Here is a 26,736-nt window from a genome sequence, read left to right as displayed (position 1 = left end):
GTCAGCTGGTTGATTCAGCTCTAATGTGGATAAAATGAGTTGTTAATTACAAGGCAAGCAATGCTCCATATGTGAAAACCAAATTTTGGGAAACAGTTTAAGGTGGCTGCAGCAGGTTAAACTAGAAAACTGCTGCAGCAAACAACTGCATCAGCCAAATCAACAGTTTTTCATTAAATCAATTATTGTTTTGTCTGTAAACTGAAAATAGTGAAAAAACCCTGCAAAGGCATCATCAGATTTCTTTTTTTATCCCGCCATCAGTCAGAAAAATCAAAAATAACCAGGGGCGCCGTTCGCCGGTGTGTGAGCACAGCGTGGACTGAGGCTCCCCTCAGGGCTCACGCACACAAAGCCTCATGTGTGGCCGACCTGACGAGCACGCGTGTCCCAACGCACCGCACACATCACGCCGTCCAGCGTGGCCTCCTGTCAGTCAAACTAATCTCAGTAATCATTTTCAGCTTTGGAAACCTTTTGTCCTTGTCGCTCTGTTGGGGTTTTTCGCTCCGTCCTGCAGGAGGTTTCCATGTTTCTGTGTTTAAAATTAGAAGTCAGTCGCTCAGCATGGGACCCAGGCTGATTAGAAATGTGTTGTTGTCATGTGTTGACCCTCCGGCAGCGAGGGGCCGAGTCCTCAAAGTTTGGAAAATGCTGACTCTTGAGGCTTTGAATTTGAATAAACTGCTTGAAAAATGTTTTTTGATTTTCAGCGTAATCTGGTGTTTCATCAACACAGTCACACGTCCAGTATTTGAAATCAAACCATCTGGTTGTTAGTTAAAATCAATATGCACTGATGATGAAATAAACAAAGTGGAGGTGTAAATATTATTTTTCGCAGCTGTCAGATGTGATCATAACCACTTCGACATGTTGGCTGAGTTACCTTGAAGGCGCTTGAATCTTTCTCTTAAAGATCTGCACGACCTTGTATGTCTTCCTGCTGTTTCATCTCCTCCCTCTGCATTTCCTGGGTCACATGAAAAACAGCACAGTTTTAGCCTGAAGCCCTGTGCTGTGACATAAAGTGTGTAGAAACAGCGAAAAGCTCTAATTATTAAAGCTCTCTCATTCTGCTCCCCGACGACCTTCTGGTATGAAGCTTCTCATTCGAAAGGTAAAGAAACGAGTCGTCTTCATCTGTTTGACTCGCCCGCCGACTTCTTCCCTTCCTTCCTAAAAGCAAACTACATTTGGATAGAATTTCTCATTTTGCGAGGCTTTTCTGAATGTTAAATCACGGTGCACGGCGAGGGACTTTATTATTCCCCACCTGTCACTCGTGCGTGACTGCATGCTGTTTGTGTTTGCTGAATGTCGAGTCCGATAAGGAGGATCTCAGCTCGTGAAGTCGTGCACGTTTCCCTGCCGCTGCCGCTGTCTTGTTTCGGCGATCTGTCATGTCGTGTTTCCTTACGTTCTCCCTCTCCGTCTCCGTCAGGATGTGGAGAAGGAAAGAGAGCTGCGGACGGAGTTCAGCCGGGAGGAAATCGGGCAGAAGATCGAGATGTACAACGCGGTGACCAAAGACCACCTCAAGATGACACTCGTGAGTAGAACACACACACACGCGCACACACACACACACACACACACACACACACTCACACACACAGAGATACACGCACTAGCTGGGTCAGTGAGTGTGTATTTAGCTTGGAGCTCATTTCTCCTTTAAAAACAGAAAACATCTTGTAGGTCGTGTGGATACTCTGTGTGCTGCTGCCTCTGTGTCCATTAAAGGAACATTTCACCCCAGGAATACAGATTTTTTCTGCTACTATTTCGTTGACAGTCCAGAAGGAAGCGTGCGTTGATCAGAGGCTAAGCTAACAAAGCCAGGTAACGTTACGTCATTAATGTTTACATCCCGTTCTGTCACGGGGACAAGCCTCTTGTCCACGAGTGGATGCACGTTTCCTTCTGCGCAGTGACACAGAAAGAAAATAGTTCCTACAGGAAAGTGCTCACAGCAAGCTCCGTGGATTATCTTGAGTAAAAGGTTGCTGTTGGGTTTTTTGGAGCTTTAAGCACCAGGAATGAAGTGTCATCCGGTTCCATCTCTACATCTTCAAAACCATCTAGACGGGCAAACTGTGTGCATATCTGATTTTAGGGTGAACTGTCCCTTTAAACTGCTGCTGTACAGCAATGAGCAGCACTCCAGCATTTCTACAGAACTGAACTTACCAGCCAAACTCAGCTGCAGCCACAGCGATGGTTCTTGTACCCGCACTGAACTGGACCTGCAGTTTACTGCGGGAACAGTTTGTCCTTGTGGGCTCATGAAACGAGACTGAAAGGCCGTTCTTCACCTCAGAAACAACAGCTGACGAAACGGCCGCCACATCACTAAGTGCCAACGACTCGTGAGAAGTCATTAAAACATCTAGCAGAAAACATGAATATGAATCTAAGTAAAAAGAGCCGTGATGTCCGGACGTGCCGAGTCCTGCAGGCCTTAGACGTCCACATGTGAGGTGTGTGCTGATGTTTCCTCGCTGCCTTCCTCCCGCTCAGCATTCCTCAGCAGTCACATCAGAGCGATGTGATGTTATTCCTGCTATTGTTCTCCCCCTCAGTGTTTAACTTGGCAGCGTGAAAGGTGTGTGAAGTCGCCTTCGACGGTACGAACATTAAATCCAGTAAATGTGAAGGACTGTGGGAGCAGGCGTCCTGTGGCGTCACTGGAGAAGGTTTTGATATGTTAAAATCAGCAGTGCAATGTGAAAGAAATCCTTAAGTTTAGGTTTCTTCACCGCCCAGTGTACAAAATTCACCTCAGTGTGGGATTTTCAGAAACGTTTTCTACACACAGAAAGTTTGTGAGGAGGTCACTTTGAGATTTGGGAGCCGCAGATCACAGTTTTCATCATTTTCTGATCAAACAGCTGGTCAGTTAATCCAGAACAGAATGATCGAGTCCAGAGGTGATTAGATAAAAGTAAAGCAGGTAAAGTACAGCGACGAGCTGACGGCATCGCTGCCTTTCTGCCCACACCTTTCTTTCTATTTCTGTCTGTTACGTCCTCCTTTGTCTCTTTATCGCTCCATCTGTGATGGAAGAAAGTCGCCCTGTTGGTGCTCGTCTCGTCTGCCCGCTAACGACCGTCGCACACGCCCGCTTGCACGCACACTCCTGCAGGCACCACATGGAGTAATGAGATTAAGATGCTCTTCCTCCGGGCGAGGCCATCTGTCCTGCAGGACGCACCGGGCTTAATGGGTGAACTGGTCGCACCAGGAGAGATCAGGTAGCACAGACTGTTGGCGATGTTATGATTGATTTATGTTGGCTTTAAAAGCTCCTCATACTTCATGTGAACTGGGTCGGACTGGTTTCCAGTGTCTCCGTATGCACCTGATTACTGCGGCTCCTCTGAGACGTGTCTGATGGTCTTTGGGTTTTGGGCACAAAGTTTATGATGAGAGTGACATATTTTGTCATTGGAGGGAACTCACTCCAACGAAATTCGTGCTCTGCATTTAACCCACCCAAGTGACGTGCACACACACACAGCAAACCCGGGGCAGTGGGCGACCGCGTGCAGCGCCCGGGGAGCAGTGGGGGTTAGGTACCTTGCTCAAGGGTACCTCAGCCATGGACACCGGTACGGGGAATCGAACCAGCGACCCACCGGTTACGGGTCCGATACCCTAACCGCTGATCCACGACTGCCCCAGACTTCATCTAAAGCGTCAGGAGCTTCTCGCGGGGATTTCTTTGTAGTTTTCGGTCAGTTTGTACACAAAAGAAACGACTGATTGAGAAAATAACAGGAGGATTAACAAATTCATTTTTCCTTGACTGGTCTGATCATAAATGAGTACAAGTGCAGTACAAGTACGTAAGTATTGCCAAAGCAGGTTGTACATATTGTACCATAACTTTGTGTGTGTGTGTGTCTCTCCCAGAGTGCTACTGGTGTGTATACTGGTTTCATCAAGGTCCAGATGGACTTGAGGAGGCCTGTGACGGTGCGGGGGGGTCAGAAAGGAGGAGCGGGAGGAGCCGTGGTGGAGGAGGCCTTCTATCTGCCCAGAGGAGTCACCAACACCCTCCACGTCAGCTCCAATAACACAGTCAAACAGGTGGCTCTGTCACACACACACACACACACACACACACACACACACACACACACACCCTTGTCAGCACGGCTTAATTAGGATCTGATGACACACAGACTGAAGGTGCTGACGGTTCAGCAGAGACGAGCTGATGTTGAAGTTTTATTAAAACCTCGACTGAGTGCAGTTTTATGTGCTTTGTGTTCATCTAAGCTGACATAACTGGAGACGTGCAGCGATTGGTCGATTAATCAGTTAGTCAAGTAAAAGACAATGTCATCTTTTTTGATGACGCATTCATTGTTTCACTTCTTTTGAACAAAAATGTTGAACATTTGCTGCTTCCTCTCTGTGTCTCTTGTCTCAAGATAAAGACGTGGATCATTAAAAGGGACGGTCCCGTTTGTCCTCAGCTTTGCTTGTTCAATCAAATTCTAAAAGTTAAACCCGAGACACTGAGCTCGTCATTAACGAGTTCACGCAAGTGCGAGTGAGATTTGATCTTCTTCTTCTTGTGTGTGTGTGTTCAGGTGATCGTCGCCCTGCTGAACAAGTTCACTGTTGCAGACAACCCGGCCAAATACGCCCTGTACAAACGCTACCGCAGGGAGGAGCAGGGTAAGAATGTGTGTGTGCCTCTGTGTGTGTGTGTGCCTGTGTGTGTGTGTGTGACATTGAAAGCGACAGGGCTGGAGTGGAGACAGTGTTTCATACCACTCATGCCAAGCTCGGTCTCGGATGCTTTGGCGCTTGCATAGTGTCGACGATCTCTCTGTGTGTGTGTGTGTGTGTGTGTGTGTGTTTCTGAATGCCTCGCCCTCATGCTGCTGGTTTTCAGATGCCACAGGGCTCTCCCCACTATCAGCAGCTCACCAGGAATACCCACACATGTATATAAATAAACACACACACACTCTCTGTGACTCGACAGCTGCCGCAGGGTCGTCGGGTATCAGATATTATTTGTTTAGTGTCTCCAAGAAAGGGAGAAAAGATGGCGTTTGATTCACTCACTCTGTAAAACATGACTTGTGAATTTACTGAATTTGTGTGACTTGTTTTTATGTCGTGTTGGAAGTCTGGGAAACATTTTGCCCCCGAACATTTATAGAGATTTATTGTGTTTTTCCTCCTTGGAAGGCTGCGCGTTGCTGCTGTCATATAAGCTCCTGGTCTGGTTTTACCTCATTACTGGAGACATACAGTGAGCCTGGGCCTGCTAATAAAAGACGGCGTCTAGACACAAGTCTGCCAACAGATGTATCAAGACTCCCACATGTGCTCATACGCAGCATGAGCCTCCCAGACGACAGTTAAATAATAAAAACGAGTCGTTGAGTCTGGACGCTGCTTACATCAGTGATGTGACCCGTGGCGACCTTCAGGTTCACTTCAGGTCTGATATCCGCCTGAAAGAAGAGGAAAAATACACTCAGTTTGTTCTACGAGCCGCAAACGTAAACGCTTCGTTTACGTCTTAAATACTTCAACGCGATCTCATTCGGCGTGACGTTTAGCTGCTTTGCATCAGTACGTCCATAAGTCACATGGGCTGCCTTTTGGTATATTTGCACTGATAATTTCATTATTTCCTCTGAGTGGGAGCTTTCAAAGCCATTTTATATAATATTATCGGAGTAACCCGAGTACTAAAAATGAAAAGATTCCCAGCTGGATGCAGTGCTGTGTGAGCTGGTCAAAACATGACATCACAACACGTTAAATCGCAGTCAAATTACGACCTTTTCTTCCTCAGCCTGTTGACTGAGCTTCTCCACTTCCACCATTTGAACACAGTGTTGCATTAAAGATGGTCGTGTGTTTGCTTTGGCACAAACTCCTCGTCCGATGTGCCGCTAACCGCGACTCCGATTGGATTGTGTACGATTCACGCTTACATTTTACGATACACCTGAAGGGTAGATTATGGACGCCTTTGTCAGACCTTCACTGCCTCTTAACAAATTTAAAAGTTTGCTTGCCGAAAATGATAATCTGGTTAAAGAATATTGGCCAATATTACCTTTTTCAAACATCAGTATCTGAAGCTGGACCTGAAAATCCGGTTCTGGGATTCTGTAGGCCACTTCAGGCTCTCTCCTTCACTCTCTGTTCTTGTAAACTGCTGTGGTTGCTAATGTGCCGCACCCACTCTTTCATCCTCTGCCATCCATGTTTATTTGCACACACACACTCACACACACACACTCTCACACACACTCACACACACACACTCTCAGCAACCGCAGTGGTGCCTGCATGTATGTGGTTTTAAGGAACACACACACTGTGCAGACTAAATTAATCTGTGTGTGTGTGTGTGTGTCCTGCAGTGTATGTGTGTAAGCTGGCGGATGGCGAGCAGCCGTTGTTTCTTCGTCTGCTGGCGGGCCCCGACACCGACACGCTCAGCTTCGTACTGAGAGAGCAGCAGACTGGAGAAGTCATGGTAACTCTACACTTCTGCCTCCATCTCTCCGTCTTTCGCCCTTCTCTTCCTCAGTCCCTTTGCTCTCTTCTTCTTCTCTTTCTCCTTTTACTTTCTTCTTTTACTCTTTCTCTACTCCTCTAATCCTGTCCCTGCCAGGATGTCAAAACTTTGATTTGATAGTTTCTTTTCTACTCCCCATAAGGTGAAGGAAGGAAGGAACCACACCTTCTTCCTTCATCATCCAAAAGAAACAAACAAAACAAAAGCAAACAAAATCCTAAAATGTGTTGTTTAAATAAAGTTTGTTTCCTCGCTCCTCTTTTCAGTGGGATGCATTTTCCATCCCCGAGCTGCGCAACTTCCTGCGGATCCTCGACAAGGAGGAGGACGAGCAGAGGGAGGCGGTGATTCGCCGCTACGAGGCCTACCGCCAGAGACTGCAGGAGGCGCTGAGGGAGGTCAGAGGGCCTTCTTAGAGGACTAACCTCCACAAAACAGGACTACTGCCCCCTAGAGGAACAGAGGAGGAGGAGAAAAATGGTGTACATTCTCAATGGAGAGATAGAGGGATGTGAACGCAGAGTGAGAAGAGGGGGAGCCAGCGCCTGGAAGAGGGGATGAAACAGACAGAAAGAGGGACGATATGAGGATGAACAGACTAAGAGACAACAAGCGAAGGACGAGTTAATAAAGGGATGAACGGGCAAAATGCGGACGGATGCTGCTGGCGTTCGATTCAGCCTGGATTTACAGACTCCAAACTGCTGCCTGCAGTCTGCTCACACCAAAGATTCAGTTAATAGTGCCATATTCATTCATCCTCGCTCCCTCTCTTCTTCTTCTTCTTCTTCTTCTTCTCCTCTCACTCTGTCCTGCTGTCACATAATTTATGCAGTTTGTCTGATTCCTCTTCGTTCCACACTTTTTCAACCTTTTAAACTTGTGAAAGACTCAAGGCCGTATGTTGAGTTAAAGTTTTATTTAACGTTTGTTTCAAAGATCTTGTACATATTTTATTTCTTAATTTATATGGGTGAAGCTTTTTATCACATTATTTTGTTTTCATGAAACAGAAAAGTCTTAGTTTGTTCTACGGAGGCGGAGCACCAATCTGGTTGTTGACACAGCGACAGAGAATAGTTTATCCAGACTGCGACTAGAAGTAAATACACAGCGAGCATCAGAAAGCACCTTATGTGCATCAGAAACCGTCTTTAAAGCTGATGCGTCCCAGAAAAGTTAGAGAATATTCTGGAAGTAAAGACGTCTTGATCTTTTATTGCATTTTGCTTGTATTATCCTGAAAATTGAGGAATATTTCTAAAGTGAGAAAGGATCAAATAGCCTGCGTGGATGAATGGAGTCTCCAGTGTGCCAAATGCAAAAGATTTTTTATTATTATTATTATTATTATCTAAACTGATACATTTATTTTATCAGTTTCTTTATTTTTTGTTTCCTTTTAATAGAGCAAAAGATGGCAAAATAAACTATAAAATAACAGAACATAGCAGGTCATCGTATTTTGTCTCCATTTTAATGTGCTGACACATCAGTAAATGGAAATTTAAACAACTTATTTCCATAATATTCCTGACTTTAGCTCCTTTTATAAATACAATATTGAAATTAAATGTATCTATACTTATATTTTTATGTTTGTTTTTAATGCATATGATAGGTAGATTTATTTGAACCATTAATAATTTCTTTTTATGTATATTTTTTCTGTCATTATTGGCACACTTGAGACTCTGTAGAGGTTGACCTGAAACTGAATTTCATGGATGAAGGTGCAGAGAAATAAGAAGAGGTGAATTTGAGGTTTAATATGACTACAACAACAGAGTCAAATAGAAGCTTGTGAGTGTTTGTGATGGTGAGGGATGATGATGACGATGAACTGGTTGGATTTCTGACTGATGAAGCATGAAGTGATGTAGTTTGGGTAGACGTGACTCCTGACCTTCTGCGCAGTCAGAGCAGGCAGGAGTGACCGGTTTTGTGGAAGTTGACTGAACAGTTTAGAGGAAGTAGAAAAGAAACTTTAGATGGAAGAAGGAAGAAAAAACGTAGAAGAAGACATGTTGGGTTTTAGAGATGGACAGAAGAAGAGTATGTGGGGAAGATGGTCATAAAAGCAGCGTGACCGTAACCTTGAGGACGACGACAGGATTCTCCTCAGACACGAGTCACCGTGATTAAGTGCTTGTTCGCTTTTTGCATTTATGAAAGCTCCTATAATCTGAGAGAAAAGGAGGTCTGTAAGTGCTGATAGCTGCAGCCGACGGGAGGCAGGAATAATGGCTGCATTGTGACGCTCTCCTGTCTGCCTGTCTGCAGGCATTCATTTAAAATGTCTTGTGTCAAGTTGAAACGTGCAGCCTTGACCTCCTTGTCAGCCGGGGTTTCAGCAGCTCTTTTGTTTTTTTCCTGCTGGATAAAAGAGGAAAATATTAAAGAGAGGAATTAAAAGAAAGAACAAGGGATGATAGAAGAGAGAAGGAGAAGGATGGAAACTTAATTAAAAATATGCATTAGGAAGTGCAAAAGAAGGTGAAAGGCCTTTTAGTGCAAGTTAAAAACCATTTGATGGTGTTGCAAGTAAATAGCTGCCTTACACATGTATGCATTGTGTTCTTTGGTGTATGTGATTTATGGCTTAGAGACCAAAGAGGCTTCTTCTCACTGTAGTTTTGTAGAAAAATCTTTGCTTTTATTCAAATATTTAGGAACAACAGACAAGCAAGTTACGATAAATTACAAAATAATCAAGTGGTTAAAGTTGCTTCGTAGTTTGAGCTGCAGGTACTGAACGAAGTCAAACTGACCTTGCTGTGGTGCGCTTCTGTGGAAAATGCTTGTACAATACCGCCATCTAGAGGACAAATACTGCAACTATTCTCTCATTTCTGTGTCAAATTTATATCTTAGATATATCTAGATTTATTTTAATTGTATTTGTTGTAACCAAAGATATTTTTGTGGTGTTGCCTGGAGCAAGAAAAATATATTAGAGGCCTCTTCCCACTGGGGGGAAAAATATAGTTTAGAGTTTTATTTAAAGGGGTTTTAACCCTTGTTTATTCTACTATCAGACACTGGGTTAAATCTGTGGAGGCAAAAACAGGCCATGAGGATTTGAATCTTATAAACAACTGAGGACCTAAATGTGTATAACAAAAACTTAAAATGTTAAAAACACTATTCAGGCTGCTTGAATTTAATTGGTCTTTTTCATGTACAAAAATTAAAATCAACTCATAAAATCAAAGTTACTCAAACTGATAAAATCCAAGATGGAAAATTCAAGCTGTTTTTGTGGAGCTTGAAATGAACTACTGAATATTTCACATCACATTAATTAGGTATTTATTTGCTTATGAGGATCAAACTGTTTTGGCTTTTTTTTTTTTTTTTTGCTTCCATATGTTATAATTTAAAGTGATACAAAAGTCTGCACGTTAACAGTGAACGGATCTGAAAGCCATGTTGTTGTTTGTGTATCCGACAAACAACTTTAGCTGTTAAAACACATCACACCAGACTAATCGTATCAGTTAAATTTTTTTTTTGGGCACTTTAACTTTGAATTCGGGGAAGACGGGTTTTCGATTTTTTTTTTTTTTTTTTTTGGTTCCTTTTTTTTTACGTGCAAACGTCGTCATCACACTCTACCCTTCATCTTAACATCTTATACACTATAATATTATTCTGAAAGCTCCACTTGTAATTATGTTTTATTTTTGTCAAACAAATGGAAGCACAGTGTGACAGAAGTAAGTTTTTTTTTGAAGGCTCATTTTATTTTTTTGTCTCACTGAGCTTCCTTACGATTCGCTCCGTTTTAGCTGTAGACTGTGAAACGTTGGGTTGAATGTCGACTCCTGCATGTGTTCGTCTCTTCGTGTACGTCCGAGCTTCCTGCACTCACTGCTGGGCTGCTCAACGTTAAAGCTCGCGTCGTCGTAGATAAAACTGCGCATCTGACGGCGTTTGGAAAATAATCGAGATGGGTGGAAGCAAATGCTATATTTCAAATGCTTTCAGATCTGATAGTCATGCAGATTTTTATTAGTTTATCTGTTATGAGAAGCTTTTGGGCCAGTAGTGTCAGTAAATGAAGAGTTGATATGTGATACCTGGTGTGTATTCAGACATGTTGTTCAAGGCTGTTCAGACGCAGAGTCACAGTGTGTGCAAACAATCAGCTGTAAGGTTCATTCTTCACCTTTTTCACAAAAATCACACAATATTCATTTAATTTATCACATCTGGTTTTAACCATGGACTTTTCATCCATGTTGGCTTACAAGCTGATTTATTCTTGATGTTGGAAACAAACTCACGTCATATGACTAAAATCAGCCACCAAATGGTGAGATTGTTTTTAATTTAATTAATCAACTGGCCTGTCAGCTGAAATTTTCCCAAACGATCTCGTGTCTCCGGTCTGAACAGCTGGATTCTGTAACATCAAATGCCAAAGATCTGTGTGTAGCTCTTCTTTTTAATGATAATTATGTTTTTTTTTTGTTTGTTTGTTTTTCCCCAATTATGCTGTTGTTTTGTTGTATGCAGGGACTGACTGTAGACAACAGACGCTCTGTGATTCATCAGGTTCATCTCACATGACGAGTTCCTGTAAGCGTGTGAGCTCAAAAACACAAACTCTTGTTGTTGTTGGACACTTGATGAAGAGAACGCCACGGGTTTTAATGTCAGACCTGAGGAGCAAAATTCAAAATCATTTTCACTCTAGAGTTGAAGCCAAGAGCTCATCAACCCTAAATTCACTTCACTAATCTCTCTGCTCCACATTAAATCAGCAGAAGCCACATTTTAGTGTTTGGATCGAGTCGAATTTTGGCCTTTGAGCTCAGGTCTGAAAGCTCGGACTTCAGCAGTGCCTTTCCGACGTTTGAACGAGGAGCTGCAGACGGAAACACAAACCCTCAGGACAGACGGAGGGCTTCATCAGATGCTTTTTTGTCGCGGTTCTCTCTGCAGGCCAACAGGTTTACTTTTGTCGGTATCTTGTGGTTTCTCTTTGAATCATTACCGAATGTGGCCTTTCCTTACACAAGGCGGGCTGCTTCTATTAAAGGTGAAATTAAATCAAAAACTGCTGGGTGTCGGCGTGTTTTTGTTTTTTGTTTTTCCTTTTTGCCCCTCTTGCTTTTCATCTTTAAGATACTCTAAGTTAGATTATCTTGCAAATTGCTTTATTTGTTTCTTGAAGTTCACCTGCTCCAGCTTCTCACGTATGAGAATATACTACTTTTCTTTGTTTTCTATACAAACTGAATAAAAAAAGATTGGATTTAGATTTTGTGAAATTGTGATGGTCCACATTATGACATTTCAAGCAGATGAATGTATAGTGAAAACAATTGTTTTCATTATGCAAAGCTGCAGTCTTATATTTAACTGGAGTTTTCAGCAAGTATTTTTACTGAATTAATGGATCTACAGATAAACCCGACAAAAGCCAACGAGGGATTGAAAGAAGAGTAAACTGTAGCTTCATATTTAATAGACATGAAACTGCAAATCTGTTTCTCTCCACTTCTGTAGTCCTGTTTGTGTAAGTAAACAACACAGTGACTGCGGCTTTTATCTCTGCGCACAGATTGTGTTTGCAGCCGACAGGATTATTTATCGCGTTGAAACAGTTCAGAGCTGTTGTGTTGTGAGTTTTTTGGCTGTGCTGTCGTCCCGGACACACGCAGCACCTCCTCCTCTTGTCCTCTTTTTGACCCCAATTTAACTCTCAGAGAGAAGTGGGAATCCCCCCTCCTCCGTCTCACACACGAACACTAAACTCAGTCACACGCAAAGCTGCAGGTGTGAGCCCGTCGCTACCTCCTTCAAAGTAAAAGCTCAGAGTTTTATTGCAGTCTTCATTTTATGCGTGCGGGCTAAGCTAAGTAGGGTCCCAAAGACAAAATCTGTGACCCAAATCACATATTTTTGTGTATAATGATAAGAAACTTTATTTGTCAAAACAAAGTACAATGTGCTTCTCAGACAAAAGCGATAATAAAATATCAAAGCTTTTAAAGGAAACGTGGGACATTCCTATTTCATCGGGTATTAAATGCATTTCTTTGATGTATAAACCCGTAGCCACCCTAAAATGTCTGAAAATAGAGACGAACAAGTGGACCGGAAGTTTGTGTCGCTACACTTTTATTTTGAAGGTCCTTGGCGGATGTTGTGATATGTACTCTGGGGACTTTCACACTCTGTTCTCTGGCTCCCACTCATTCATCGCTCCCTTGTGTCTGGCCTGTTTGGTCCAGTAGGAAGGGGAGACGCGGACTCCAAACTCAACAATGTAAGTTTGACACTTTAGTTTAAGCTCACGCACACAAAAAAATATCCGACTTCGTTTGTCTGACGTGTTTGTTTGTTTTTTCTTTGTCTTTTGCGGACGCCAGAAATTTGGAAGTTTTTTTCTGCCTCGCCAAACTCCATTCAGAAATCGGACAATTGATGTTGTAAAAGCAGTCGCGTCTAATAAGACAATAATTAAAGATGTCTTTTGGACTGTTGACAGACAGGCTTCTTTTCGGCATCAGTCACATTCTCCAGGCACCTCTCATTTAAAAATCAAGCTTCAGGTGTTACTTTCCACAAGTTTGGCTAATCCAACAGAGTGCGCGGTTTTGAGCGATATTTATGAAGTTTTCCGACTTAACTACCTTAAGGTTCCATCTTTAACAGTCACTGTCAGCTGGCTGCAAATCTCTGCCTGCTCACAGCGTGACAAACATTAACCTTGTTTTCGGTTTAGGGGTCAGTTTGTGTCATTTCTTATCCTCCTCCTCCTTCAACTCTTTATCCACTTTAGCTGTGCTGAAACACCAAACCTCCTGTCAGTGTCCAGGCGTTTCCAAAGACACCAGACGTGTCAGGGTAACTTACGCAACCAGCACAACTCGGTAAAAGCTGAGCTCCAGCAGACCAGACACAAGACAGCAAATGGAGATGGTGCATGTGGAATAATAACTACATAGTAATGCATGACAGGTTTTTCTGTTAAAGATCTGTTCCAGTCAGTAAACGCATCATTTAAATTATGCAAAGCATTGCAGACGTTCATCATTTCCCTTTCCTGTTAAAGAGGCCTCTAACACACACACACACACACACACACACACACACTCACACACTCAGCAATCTTTTTGATTTACCTGGACGTTGACCTGTGGTTTGCTTCAGTTTCTTTCCACTTACCCGACTGTGTGTGCTCTACTGGGATCAGCTTTGTGTAACATGTTATAGATCCTGTTTGTCGTGGTACCTGTGAAAGACCTTAAACATGTCAAAGTTCACCTCAGAATGTGGGACACGACGCCGTTGGCTTACGAAGTGCAGGCTGGTGAGACTCAGGTGTAACGTGCGTCAGGTTGGAGGCTGAATTTATCTTAAAGGCTGTATGTGCACAGATTAAAGAATTAAAGGCATATTTTTCTATTCTTCTTTTTATTATATATGTATATAGCATGAAAACACGATATTTGAACTAAAAGGGTTCACTGTATTAACACAGCACAACATCATGGCCCCAGTTTGTTAACGAAGGCAGCAAAAAGGAAAGTTTACTTCTGCTCTCTCTTAGGTTTGGTAGGAGGTCGTTGTTAGCGGCTTTGCTCGCTGTGGCTGCTGGAGTTTACCTGCTGCCTTCACCCATAGACCCCAAACCACATGTGTAAGCGCACACACACACACACACACACACACACATTATCATGTTCACCACGGCTGAGGCTGACTGGAATCATCTCATTAGGTTTGCAGCTTTTTCAGTTTAATTGGACAAATTAAAATTTTGGCCTGCTGGTGGCGCTAGAGGTAAAGTGAAGGGACCCCCAAAGGGATTATGATGTGATTTATCTGAGATGTCGGTGGTTCAGTCTCATCCCACGTGATACTGTAAAATATTGTAAATTCACTTGGAAAAGTGACTGAAGCACAGCGCAGCTCAGTCTCATGACGCTCACATGTGCTCCTCCAGACTGCAGGGGCCTCCTCCGGCCCTCGAGGGGCCGCTGGCGGTCAACACCCGACTGCAGAAGGGCCGCAGGCTGTTTGCTGGGCAACTACACGGCCCAGAATCCTTCACTGCCGATGAGGAGGGTGAGCGACACGATGGGTTTGACCTTGGACCTTCGCTTGTGTTCTCTGCTCTTTTGACCCTGCATGTCTCATTTCGGGACGTCTGTGGAAGCTGTTTGACCCGTGTGTGCGTTGCAGGTAACGTGTACACGGGCACAGTGGACGGGAAGCTGTGGCGGATCGGTCCTGACGACAGCCTCACCCTCATCACACACATGGGACAGAACTCACCTGAATGTGGTGTGTGTTTTGTTTTACTGCGTTGGACGACCGTGTCCTTCCTCTTCTCCTCCAGCACTTTCCTGGAGGAGCTGATGCTTTTATTCTTTTCTTTCTCTGTCAGTGTTTTGTGAGGACGTATGATTCACATGGAAATCACTTTGAAAAGTTTTTTAAAAATTATTATCTGTTTTCACGTGAAAGCTGGTATCACCAGAGTAACTTCAGTCTGAAATAAGAGACTCAGTTTACAGTCATAGTTCTTCTGTCTGCAGTCAAAACTTTTGTCGGTCTTGTTCCAGTGCACACACTTATGTACGTTGTGTGTGTGTGCGTGCAGGCAGCAGTACAGACTTTGAGCCCGTGTGCGGTCGTCCTCACGGCGTTCGTCTGGATCGTCACGGTCAGCTGATAGTCGCTGACTCTTACTTTGGGCTGCACAGCGTCAACCCCAAAACAGGAGAAAAGACTCTGCTGCTGGCTAACTCACAGGGTAAAGAGTGTGTGTGTGTGTGTGTGTGTGTGTGCGTGTGTGTGCGTGCACTAAATAAAGCTCAGTTAATTTGAATTTGCATGTGAACTCATCACCTGTGACTCTCTTCCCTCCCCGTGTTGCTCAGGTGCTGATGGCGTTCCCTTTGCCTTCCTGAACGGCCTCGAGATTTCCTCCCAGACCGGGACGATTTACTTCACAGACTCGTCCAGCCGCTGGGGACGCAGACACGTCAAACTGGAGGTGAGAGGATCAGTTCAGTGCCAGTTAGTCAGCCTCAGCGAGGTCCTCCAGTCACTGAGAGAGGTGAAAGGTTAAGCTGAACTAAACGAAGCCAAGACAAACTAAACGAAAGCGAACCGTCTAACGTCCCAGGTGATCGAGCTGAACTGCCTCGGCCGTCTGCTGTCCTACGATCCAGAGACAGGAAGTGTGAAGGTCCTGCTGGACTCGCTTTACATGCCCAACGGCATCGTCCTGTCGCCTGACGAACACTTCCTGCTGCTGGCTGAGACCAGCATCGGGCGCATACTGAGGTATACACACACACACACACACAGAGTGGTGTTTCATCACTTCTGAGGACATTACATTAACTTACATTCATTTCCTGGAGACTTGTCCTGACGTTAACCACGACTTGCTTAACCGTAACCCGAGTCTTCACCCTAAAACATAAAGGTTCTCATTATGGGGACCTCCATTTTGTCCCCAAAAGGACGGATATTCATTAGACACTCTGTCCCATCTCAGGTACTGGCTCAAGGGACCAAAAGCTGGTACCAAGGAGATCATCATGGACAACATGATCGGTTACCCTGACAACATCCGCCTCAGCGACCACGGAACATTCCTGGTCGGCATAACAACGCCGCGGTTCCGGAAGCTCGTGCCTCCCTTCCTGGATGCCATCGCGCCGTACCCGGCCGTCAAACGCTTCCTGGCCAAGGTCAGTTACCGTCTCTGTGACGTTTACACCGACACCTCAGGCGGGAATATTTACACTCCGTAACTGTCAGTTTCACCGTCAGCGGATACCGAAATAATTAGATTCATAGCAGTTAAAAAACACTGAATTCAGCAGAGAGAAATGATTCTTCTTCGGTCCTAAAAGGTTTTCAGCTTCTAAACGTCAAACCAAACGATCAAACCGCAGATCTCAAACAAGCCGTTTCAGCAGCATTTAAAACCAAAGCTGCTTTCCCACGATGCATCTGCTCCTCGCTGTGTTATTCAGTCATTTCGTCCGTCAGTCAGAGGTGAATAGGAGGCTTTGTTTGAGTGTGCAGGGAGAGCAGACAGTGTGAAATCTGACAGGACACACACACACACACACACACACACGAAGGAGCAGCTCTGAACTCCCAGTGAACTCTGGGACTGACAAACTGAGTGAAAATCTTTATTTAAAACGTGTTTGGTGTAATGATGTGACCAGACTACTAAAAGTTCTTTCAGTTTTGCTTGACGTGAGTGAAGGCCTTGTCGTGCAGTCCAGGCTCCCGTGTGTGTCGCTAACGACGTGAAACTGGACGTGTTTCCAGGTGGTACAACCTGCTGCTGCCGCGCTACGCTCTGGTCCTGGAGCTGGGATTGGACGGCCAGATTGTGGGAACGCTGCACGACCCCGAAGGCCGCCTGACGTGGGCGATCAGCGACGTCTTCCAGCACCGAGGGAGGACCTACCTGGGCAGCACCGACCTGCCGTTCCTGCCCGTCCTGGAGTGATGGCGGAGCTGATGACGGAGCGCGGCCGAGCACAGGAAACCAAAACCAGCGCTGGTTTTTATTTTGGGACGGTTTCTGGATTTTAGTGTTTTAAAAAGGCTTTTGGTTGACATTCACCTCTGGAGCGGCTTGTGGACGTTGCATAAATCATACCTGGATGTCAGGTACGTCAGGACATTTTTAGAAAAGTTGGATGGAGTAAAATTAACGCACTAAAAACAAAGTGGCCCAGAAATGTGAGCTAAAACTGTACTTTATAATAATCGTAGAAATCAGGTAACAAGTCATGATGATTTGACTTTTTCTTAAAAAAAAATGTATAAAAATGAAACCAGAGATGTCATCTTCTTTCGTTGTTCTTCCTGGCACGTCCCATTACCCACAATGCAACTTTGGATGGCATCTTCAGTCATTTTTCACCCCTCAACGCGGCTGTGAAACTCTGGCTTAGTGCGAGAGTCAGATTAAACGAGACAGAAACTTGGTGGTGAATGAAGGGAGCAGGAAGCTCTGTGATGTTTTGAGAATCTTTTTATTAAGACAAAAAACACACAAGCCTAAAATACATCATCATCATCATCATCATCATCGTCATCCAAAACTGGTCTGAAAATAGAACTAATGGTTTCAACAGTTCTGACAGACAGCAAAGTGCATCAGTGAAGTGAAATCATCACAATGTGTGTGTGTGTGTGTGTGTGTGTGTCGGGTCCTGTGGTTTCCCGTCAGACTTTCACAGGACTTTAAATCTCAGTGTTCTCACAGTAAAGTCAGTACAAACAGACTGCAGAGGAAGAAGGAGGCGCGAGTGGACCATCTGACAGCAACGACTGCAGCAGCAGCGGAACACGTGGGGGGAAATAAAATCACTGATTCACGATTAACCGCCAGTTTGTCAGCAAGAACCGAAGTCACAATCAAGATTAACGCACGAAGAGAAGATTCACGTGTACAACAGAGATCATGCAGATGAACCACGACGGCGAGACTTTCTGAACGTCATCAGGAACCTCCTTCAAGAGTCTCATCGGATCTTTGGTTGGACGTCAACAATCTGCTGATTTCATATTAAATGTTAAAAAAAAATAACTGCATCTTCACAAAATACTGGCCGTAGGAGGAATCTTGATCTAAAATTATGAGCCGAACGTGAGCCGTTTTGCTGTTGCAACAGCAAAAAGATTTAAGAAATGAGGTTTTTGTCTGCGTGTAGTTTGTGGCGTCAACGTGAACGGGAGAAAATCAGTTCCCTTCAGGTTTGGAGAATATATATATCAAATATAGATTATTCTTCTACGTCGGTCGTTCACTGTGCAAGTACAACATTTGATTGGTCTTTAAACGTTCTCCCATCCAACACATAAAACAAAAGATAACCAATCTAAAACTGTCCTGACGATGGGAGAAGAACCTTATTTTGGCGAGATATTTCTTCTGTCTTACAGCTTCCTGTTTCCCATTAGGAAGTTCATCTCTGTTACCGAACTGTTTTTAAAGTCTGGCTCAGTGAAATGCAGAAAAACCTGAAGTGTTTTAGTGAAATAGTTGATTTAAGTTGCCAGAATCCAAATGGCAAATGAATGAAATGACGAGAAAGAAAAACGATCGATTTCAAACTTATGAATTAAAAAAGGTGCTTTAAGGCAGCTCACAGATGAGATAGAGGACTCAAATGTTCAGTTACGCCACCTACTGGCTGCAGTGACGTAACTACTGTGGAGGTGATGGGGGCTCCAGGCCTTCTGTCGGACTGCCTGTTCGTGAAGTTTGACTTCCTGTAGGAGGCGCTGTTTGCTTTAATCATCTCTGAGGGCACTTCCTGTTGTTTTACTGCCCCGTTCTTTTCCCGAAAGATTTGCTTGGTTTTCATCCATTTTTATAAAATTTACTGGTTTTGGATTGGAAATTGTGAGGAAAAAAATGGAAATTTGTGACTGACACGTCTGTACGACTGACACGTATGTTTACATATTAAAAAAGAAAAGCTTGGTGTATTGATAAAAAGAAAATGTTAAAGTGCAATGAATGAGCGACAAATCAACTCCCAATATTCACATAACAGCAGTGGGTCGAAACGTGCAGAAATTTGTATTTTCTAGTGTGTGTTAGAAAGATAAACTGTTTGAGTGCAGCTTCTCGGCGATGAACACATGAACGTTCACCCTGTGATAAATCTGAATGCACCAGATAAGCCAGTGAGGATGTTTCTGTTTGGATCACACATATGATGATAATCTCCACAGGGAACAACAGATTTTAAATTACTGACTCGTAAACAAACTCGTACTAACTAAAACAGGATTTGACGTCATGGCTTGTGATCTTAAATCCATCCTGAACAATTTGGCTTCCCTGCACACCTACTGACAAACTCACTGAACAGCAGCCCAGACCGGAAGCTTTAAAAGGTGGGTCCTGCACCCAGAGGGGCCTCCTGTCTCCACGGCGACCCACGCATCCCCAAAAATATGACCGCCACCTGATCCCTTCTCCATCCACGTGCTAAGAGACTGGCTCAGGAGGCCTGGGAAAAAAACAAGGCAACAAGAGCAGGAAAGGCTGAATACAGAATACAGTGCAGCCCTTTTTCTTCCTCCATCTTCTTATTTCATCGTCTGCCTGAGTCTGCTGAGCCGCCAGCTGTGGCTGGTAAACATCTGCCGAGGGTCAAATTTATACCTGACAAAACACAAAGACGTGTTATTTTGTGGGAGAACTGCAGTGTGTACTTTGATGCTCGTTACAAGGATTAGTAACACAGAAAATAGACTTTAACCTAAAGAGTCAGTGCAGTCAGCTGATCATGTGGAAATACATGCAATTCAGCATGTACTGAGAATAAAGTTTCCACTGTTAAATATTAGTGTAAAATGTATGTATTCCTCCAAATCATCTCTTTCTTGGAAACAACTGGATTAATTATTCAGAAATGACTCATCGCAGTAACCGCATGAGAAAATGTTGTTCCGTTTGTCTGGAAAAAGTTTCTATTAACAATTTAAAAAAAAAAAAAAAAAAAAAAAAAAAAAAAAAAAATCAGATTTAAGACATCCGATATGGATCATACAAAATGCGGATGTAATTTAAATTTTAAAAAGTAGATTTGGTAACTGGAATCTGGTGGATAATTGAGCCCCTCCTTTGTGCTCCATTTTTTAATTTTTCTTATCAAAAGATGTTCTTAACTGTTGACCTCGTTTACTGTAAACTAACTAGTTAATGAGTAGCAGAAATATACAATTTTATTCCACAAATGCACTTGTATTCACACGTGTATTTGTACTTGGTACAGAGATTCTGTTTGGTGTTTGTTAATCCCCTTCTTCATTTCTGACTACAGTCAGTCAGTATCTTTCTTGCAGAAGCAAACAAACACATTTTAAATGCGTTTGGAAATAAAATTTGGGTGAAAATCAGACCTGCTATGTTTTTTTTGAAAAATGTGCTGAACGCACCTCGGATCGTACACGCCGGGTGTCCGACACGACTGCCTGGCGCAGGACTGCAGCATCATCAGCCGATGGTTCATCTTCTCCAGGACTTCCTGGTCGATGGTCTTTGCGATGTTGGTCAGCTGGTAGGGGTCTGCCGTCACATTGTAGACCTCCACAAACACCTACAAACAATGTTAATCAACTGGACTGAGTCTCCCGTTGAACCGCACATCATCTACCACATTCTCACTTGGTCATCCTACCACCAGGTGGCGCTGTAGTAACTCCACAGGAACATAACATGTCACTGGATCAACAAATTCATTCTCAGAATTGTTCAGATGACAACAAATAATAAGAGGTTATGAAGTCAACATTTCTCCGCACCTCGTTATCGTCGAACTCGCAGTACTGCAGGTTGGCAGAGGGGGCGACTGTGCGCACACACGCGTAGGTGTTGTTGTACGAGTCCTCGCACACACAGTCTGGGAAACACTCCTGGAGAGCGAGGGCAGAAAAGGAAAACAGAAGTATGATGTGTTTTTTTCCTGCTGCAGAGACTTTCCCTCCCTCACAGACCACATCCCGGCTTCGTACCGACACTCCTGGTCCCAGCAGAGGGCAGGCGGGGTCCGACACGTTGCTTCCTTCTCCTTCGTACTCCACCAGGAAGTCTGTTCTCCAGCTGCTGCTGTTCATCTTCCCCTCCTGGACACACAGGTACACACCATAGGAGTTGTTCATAATGTAATAATCACATTTTTGTGACGACAATTTTACTGATGTAACTGTAATTACAATATATATAATATGTATTTTTTTTAAAAACTTCATGGGTCTGTGTTTCCTTCAAATATGTAAGCCAGAGATTGATCTGATTGATGTAAATTTAAAAAAGCAAAAATCAGTTGAAACAATCAGCTCCTTTAAAATATGGATATGCTGTATATGTTTTCAAACAATAAGCCTGAACTGTGGGTTGTGTTTACATAATAACACGAGTCTCCTCATCTCGCATGCAGTTGGACAGATAAGGTGAACACTGTTGGAACTGATATCACGTTTTTCCAGACTGAAAATCATCCAATCAGACCATGACGGCTTCGTCTCATGTCTGCTCAGTGATCTCACCATGACGGACAGGAAGGACATGCCGTCCATCTGCGTCTTGTTGACGTCTAAGCCGGCGATGTCCAGCATGGTCGGCCCGAGGTCGACGTTCACCACCAGCATCTGACAACAGGATGACTTCATTAACACTTCAGCTGCACAAGCGTGTTATCAGTGAGTGTTTTCAGACAGTAGCTTCTGCCTAAATAACCTGCTGATGAGTGCAGTTCAACACAGGTGTGTGTTTACCTGGCTGGTCTGGTTGGGCTTGATATTTGGTCCTCTGACCATGAGAGGAACCCGGATGTCAAACTCATAAAGCTGCCTCTTATCCAGAGGAAGAGAGAACTGACCTGAAAGGGAGGGAGACATGAAGAAAATGCCCTGTGGAGACGTCCCTGTCCAAATGTGTGTGCGTGAGCAGCTACACACCTGTGTGGTAGCCGTTGTCGGAGGTGAAGAAGATGTACGTATTGTCCAGTTCACCTCTGACCTCCAACGTCTTCACTATTTTCTCCACCAGGTCGTCCACTGACAGCAAAGTTCGCCAACTACAAGCCGGGATGAACAACAGTGAAACCAGGACATGTAAGGAGCCAGGCAAAAATACTTGAAACAAAAGAAGTACGTAATATAATATATAAGAGGAAAGGAGAGGAAGGAGGACAGGAAGTGGGTTATTGGGAGGAAGGGAACAAATCAAAGGCTAAGAGAAAGCAGAGGAGCTGATGAAGACGAGGACAAAGAAAGGAAGGCGGGAAGCAGCAAAGACCGACCGTTTCCTGAAAGCATCGTCCAGAAACTGAACAGACGAGTTGCTCATGGGCGTTTTAGCCTGTCTGATCAGCCAGTGTTTGTCCTGAAGAGACGTGGAGAGAAAGTTCATTTGAAAACAGCGACATCTCATTGTCATTCTCTCATGACAGAAATCCCAGGTGAAGTCGCACCTTCCCGTGGACGTTGAAGTTGGGGTCTCTGGGAGCCTTGGTGCTGTTGAAGGTGTCCTGGTACTGAGGAGCCGCCGTCCACGGGGAGTGCGGGGCCGGCGTGGACACCATCATGAAGAACGGCTGGTAGTTGGATTTGTGCTGGAGGAAGTCCAGAGACATGTTGGCCTGGGAGACAGACAGACAGACAGACAGACAGACAGACAGGGAGATTCAAACCAAGTCCAGTTCAAAGGGGTCCGCCGTGTCACCGTGAAATCATGAAGTCCACTGTGTTGGATTAAGTATCCTTTACTTAAGTAAAAATACTAATTCCACACTGAAAAATGTTACCAAAGTAAAATATGCAAATATAATCAGGGAAATGTACCCCAAGTATTAAAAGTAAAAGTACTCAATGTAGAAAAATGTCTTACTATTATATGAGATATCATTAGACTGATGTTTCTCATTAATTCATGTAAAAGCAGGATTTGGATGAATTTGACTTAAAGCGCAACTTTTACAAAAACCTTTCCACAGATAGAACATTAATGTCGTTATTGTGAATTAATCTTGAAACAGTTGTGCAGTGAAAAGCCGTCATAACCCGTCAGCCCGTTCTGTAATCCTGTAAGACTGCGGATTAGATTCACTGTGAAAGTCTCACCAGTACGTCCGTCAGGTAGTCTTGACTGTAATCTGCTCCGTGTTTCTGAGCCTTTCCATTCACTGACAGAGTGTAGTTGTAGTATTTAGAGTTCTTCTCCTGGAAAACACAACAATTACTCATGAAATAATCTTATTTTAGAGTTAGGAATTTCATTGGATCATCGTTAGAAGCTGAAAGTAAAGGCGCAGTATCGCACAGTCATGGAAACTGGTTTCACTGTGTTCTTATTGCCATGAGAGTCACACAAAATCTTCTCTAATAAAATTCAGCTTTAAGTTAACCCGAAGCAGCTTGCACCTCGCTGTGTCTGTAGGCTTTTTTTTAATCCATGAACAAACATAGTTTATCTCAGATTCAGACCTGTGATCTACAATAAGGCTTTCGGATCTTTGACCATTGTGACGGCCGTTTGACACGCTGTCCACCATCCACAAACTCTGTGGGTCATGAGACCAGTTGAAGATAAATGTGTCTCCGCTGCAGCAGTGACCTCTGTAAAATCCAATTTTAGCCTATTTATTAGTCTGGCTCCTTCTGCAGAGAGCCTCCAGTCACATGACCACATAAACATCATAGTGCTCTGTGAGGTAGACTGAATTCAGGTCAGGTCGTTGCTCTGATTCACTGATTGTACTTCATCATCCTCAGACTGGTTTCCTCCCAGACGTTCTGAGAAAAGCTCCGACACAACAAGGAAAGGTTAATGGTGACATATTCACATGTTTCATACCCTGAAACGAGCTGAGCTGGATTTGACCCAGTCAGAGGTTCAGGACCAGTTTAATGGCTAAAGGCTGGAGCTTGATGTCAGACAGGAAGGAGCCTCACAGTGAATCTGTGGCTCAAAGGTTTCAGTCTTACCAGTCCGACCCAGAAGCTCCAACCTGGAGGAATGTGCTCCACCCCGCCGGCCTCTGAGCGCCCATACTGGAACACACAAACAGCATGATGTGTACATGTTTAATGACCTTTACACGCTGATAATTCATTAAGAAATTTGGCATTACAGCAGCACAAGAAAAAGAAGATACAGATGAGCAGGAAAACATTACAAAAGCAGAAGGTTGGAAACAAACACCGAGGTCATCCTCTCGTCTCTTACCTGGTTAAGATATTTCCCAGCAAAGAAAGTCTGGTATCCGGCGTGGGCCTTCAGCAGGGCAGGAAAGGTGTGGGCCTCCTCGCTCTTCTGCCAGGCTTTGCTGCTGCAGTTCCCCTCCAGCGTGTTGTTGATGACGTGGTGGTTGTGGGGATATTTCCCCGTCAGGATGCTGGCTCGACTCGGGCAGCACAGCGGGCTGGCAACAAACTGAGAGGGAAAATGGACGGAAAAGCATGAGAAAACATTACATTGTGAGGGGGCGGGACAGTAATGATGATGATGATGATGATGATGATGATGATGAGACTTACTGCGTTTGTGAATGATATGCCTGCATCACCAATTAGTTTTCTCGTCTTGCTCAGTGGACTCTGGAGGGAAAAGAGTGATGAGACAAATAAGCTGCAAAGTTTGGGTTTCATCAAGTGGCTGACATGGACTGAATAATCAGCTTCTAGCAGTCATTAATAAATGAAGATGTAGCGATTTAGCTGCAGGTCTGACTAAGCTTGTTGTAGACAAATTGATTTAATTAAAGAAAAGTAGCTATATTGACTGCAACGAAACTGTAACAGCATCAGGAGACGTGTAGGTGGATCTCTGGCATCAATCCTGGCCTGAGAAGACATGACAGTCTATATCAGAGTGACAACAGCCTACCAGCCTGTTCACACTCGGATCCAGGATCCAGGATCCTGCCTCTAAACTGCCAGATTTTCCAAAGCAATTCGGACAGGCCTGCATGTTTCCAGCTGAGGGTTTTTAGGAGGGCGGGTGCTTGCTAATAAAAAGCTGAGAGCAAAGTGGATTTTGTGATAAGCTTGCTGACCCTGTGAGATTCCTAAATGATGTGTCCGACCAGGAGGAATGTGAGCAGTCAGCCTAATCTGACCAGACTGTCTTTAAATCCAGTTTCCATCAACTGGTCACATCTTTTCGCATGACAAAAACAGAGCTGTGAACACAACATCACGAGTCTGACCAGCTTCAAAATAATAAACCACATGTGTAAAAAACATGAAAACCTGACAAACGTACTCACCAGACCCCCGATAGCGACGTCTAAGTCGTCGGTGAGGATCAAAACAATGTTTGGTCTGCGGTATGATTTGGCAGACACCCCGCTGCTGCTCAGGTAGCTCCACAAAGTGACGCAGATCAGGAGACAGTTCATAAAGCCACGCGGATACGAGCCATTTGAGCCCATTTCGATAATCTCATCAGAAACTACCGATGTTTTCCGTCTCCTCCTTCGGCTCTGCGCCTTAAACGAGCGTGAAATGCTGTCGGCGAGTCCCCTCGGGAGGAAAAACAGCAGACAGAGTTCGGCCTGTTTCTGTTGGACAAAACACTCCCACACTTCCGGGTCACGTGCTGCTCGGCTACGGAAGCCCGAGTCAGCTGATTTGAAGCCGTGACGCCCTCTCCCCAGCATGACTAATCAGTGGAAATAACTGTTATTCTAAGGTTTAACAACGCCAGCCCCCCCAACACACACACACACACGCACACACACACACACACACACACACACACACACACACACACACACAAGGTATTTGTTTTATGATTTCTTATTGCGCTGCTTCATTTTATTGTGTGTACGCAAAAATGTAAAGAATCATTCTACTACCAGAAGTCATAGTGGTAGAGATTGATGATTTATAATAAACAGTCTGTGTTTTGTACTTTTATTGTGTTACTTTAAAAGCTTCAATCTATAAATAAAATGCAAAAATCAAAGGAGACCCATCAACAAAATTAAAATTAGATTTTCAAAAAGCACAAGTATAGATAAGTATTGCTGTCAAATCACAGCATCTCAAAGCAATAAATAGGCTTCAGATCCTAAAAACTGACATTCATAGCAGGTCAACATAAGTAACATACTGATGGCTCATCATCTGTGTGTTTATCACACAAAAAGTGAAGATAATATTGCTTAAACAACATATCCACAAGCAGTTTTTCTTTTTGTGCTCATTATAACCCTGAAGAAAAAGACAAACTCTCTTTAGAGCCACGCGTCACCCATTAACTGAAAACAAATGAACAAACACTGATCACTTTAAACTAATGAGCAGTCCCAATTATATTGTGTCATACTTGCATAATAAAAGTAACACACTTGACAATTTAATATGAATTTTCTCCAGTACCAACTTTTACTTTCTTTTCCACGCCAGGTTTATTTTGATTGATTTGGTTTATTTCGAAAATACCTAAACCCACATTCGTTCTTAGTCTTAGCACATAACCTAAATAATATTTTTAAGGATATGACTATTAAAGTCTACTGCATTTTCTACTTTTGCGTTTGTTTTCGCTCTCATCTCTCTTGCTTTTTAACCCTGCTCACACCAAAGTGTGTTTAACGACCACCTAAATGCACATTAAATGTTGCTAAAGTCATTAGCCTGTC

At 43.7% G+C, this 26,736-nt stretch overlaps 3 protein-coding genes across 4 annotated transcripts in view; 2 read left to right on the top strand and 1 right to left on the bottom strand.

Moving 5' to 3' along the window:
- The window catches only part of rassf3 (Ras association domain family member 3), a 52,730-nt gene extending 41,100 nt beyond the window's left edge, over positions 1 to 11,630 (top strand). For both annotated transcript variants that reach the window (XM_046378660.1, XM_046378661.1), the window contains 5 exons: positions 1,445 to 1,552; positions 3,919 to 4,095; positions 4,605 to 4,692; positions 6,408 to 6,523; positions 6,832 to 11,630. In XM_046378660.1, coding sequence (XP_046234616.1) covers positions 1,445 to 1,552; positions 3,919 to 4,095; positions 4,605 to 4,692; positions 6,408 to 6,523; positions 6,832 to 6,981 — 639 coding nt within the window. In that variant the 3' untranslated portion in view covers positions 6,982 to 11,630. The remainder of the gene's footprint in view (positions 1 to 1,444; positions 1,553 to 3,918; positions 4,096 to 4,604; positions 4,693 to 6,407; positions 6,524 to 6,831) is intronic.
- A 1,089-nt stretch (positions 11,631 to 12,719) lies between these two features.
- Positions 12,720 to 17,412, top strand: zgc:194209 (uncharacterized protein LOC570908 homolog). The gene is made up of 11 exons (XM_046378663.1): positions 12,720 to 12,845; positions 13,796 to 13,903; positions 14,133 to 14,222; positions 14,529 to 14,650; positions 14,768 to 14,869; positions 15,189 to 15,341; positions 15,469 to 15,584; positions 15,717 to 15,877; positions 16,095 to 16,294; positions 16,579 to 16,585; positions 16,886 to 17,412. Exons 2-11 carry the CDS (start codon positions 13,833 to 13,835, stop codon positions 17,067 to 17,069), a joined length of 1,206 nt encoding a protein of 401 aa, XP_046234619.1. The 5' UTR covers positions 12,720 to 12,845; positions 13,796 to 13,832; the 3' UTR covers positions 17,070 to 17,412.
- Positions 17,413 to 17,582: 170 nt separating this feature from the next.
- gnsa (glucosamine (N-acetyl)-6-sulfatase a) lies at positions 17,583 to 25,764 on the bottom strand. Its single transcript, XM_046378659.1, has 14 exons — positions 25,357 to 25,764; positions 24,626 to 24,685; positions 24,315 to 24,521; positions 24,074 to 24,139; positions 23,210 to 23,308; positions 22,561 to 22,728; positions 22,390 to 22,472; positions 22,046 to 22,164; positions 21,863 to 21,966; positions 21,635 to 21,736; positions 21,101 to 21,211; positions 20,891 to 21,001; positions 20,525 to 20,685; positions 17,583 to 19,748 (listed from the first exon to the last, which is right to left on the bottom strand). The coding sequence occupies exons 1-14, from the start codon at positions 25,747 to 25,749 to the stop codon at positions 19,673 to 19,675; spliced, it is 1,860 nt and encodes a 619-aa protein (XP_046234615.1). The 5' UTR covers positions 25,750 to 25,764; the 3' UTR covers positions 17,583 to 19,672.
- Positions 25,765 to 26,736: the final 972 nt, after the last annotated feature.

This window comes from Scatophagus argus, chromosome 22 (genome assembly GCF_020382885.2).
Source record: "Scatophagus argus isolate fScaArg1 chromosome 22, fScaArg1.pri, whole genome shotgun sequence".
Lineage (NCBI taxonomy): Eukaryota > Metazoa > Chordata > Actinopteri > Scatophagidae > Scatophagus > Scatophagus argus.
This window is presented reverse-complemented; position numbering and strand designations above follow the sequence as displayed.

Excerpts from the sequence above, each read along its gene's own strand:
- zgc:194209 (XM_046378663.1), top strand. The coding sequence starts at position 13,833 with ATGTCAAAGTTCACCTCAGAATGTGGGACACGACGCCGTTGGCTTACG. Across the intron at positions 15,585-15,716 it reads GCAGACACGTCAAACTGGAG|GTGATCGAGCTGAACTGCCT; the intron begins GTGAGAGGATCA and ends CTAACGTCCCAG. Across the intron at positions 15,878-16,094 it reads AGCATCGGGCGCATACTGAG|GTACTGGCTCAAGGGACCAA; the intron begins GTATACACACAC and ends GTCCCATCTCAG.
- gnsa (XM_046378659.1), bottom strand. The coding sequence starts at position 25,749 with ATGCTGGGGAGAGGGCGTCACGGCTTCAAATCAGCTGACTCGGGCTTC. Across the intron at positions 23,309-24,073 it reads GGAGCTTCTGGGTCGGACTG|GAGAAGAACTCTAAATACTA; the intron begins GTAAGACTGAAA and ends TGTGTTTTCCAG. Across the intron at positions 20,686-20,890 it reads GCGAGTTCGACGATAACGAG|GTGTTTGTGGAGGTCTACAA; the intron begins GTGCGGAGAAAT and ends CATTGTTTGTAG.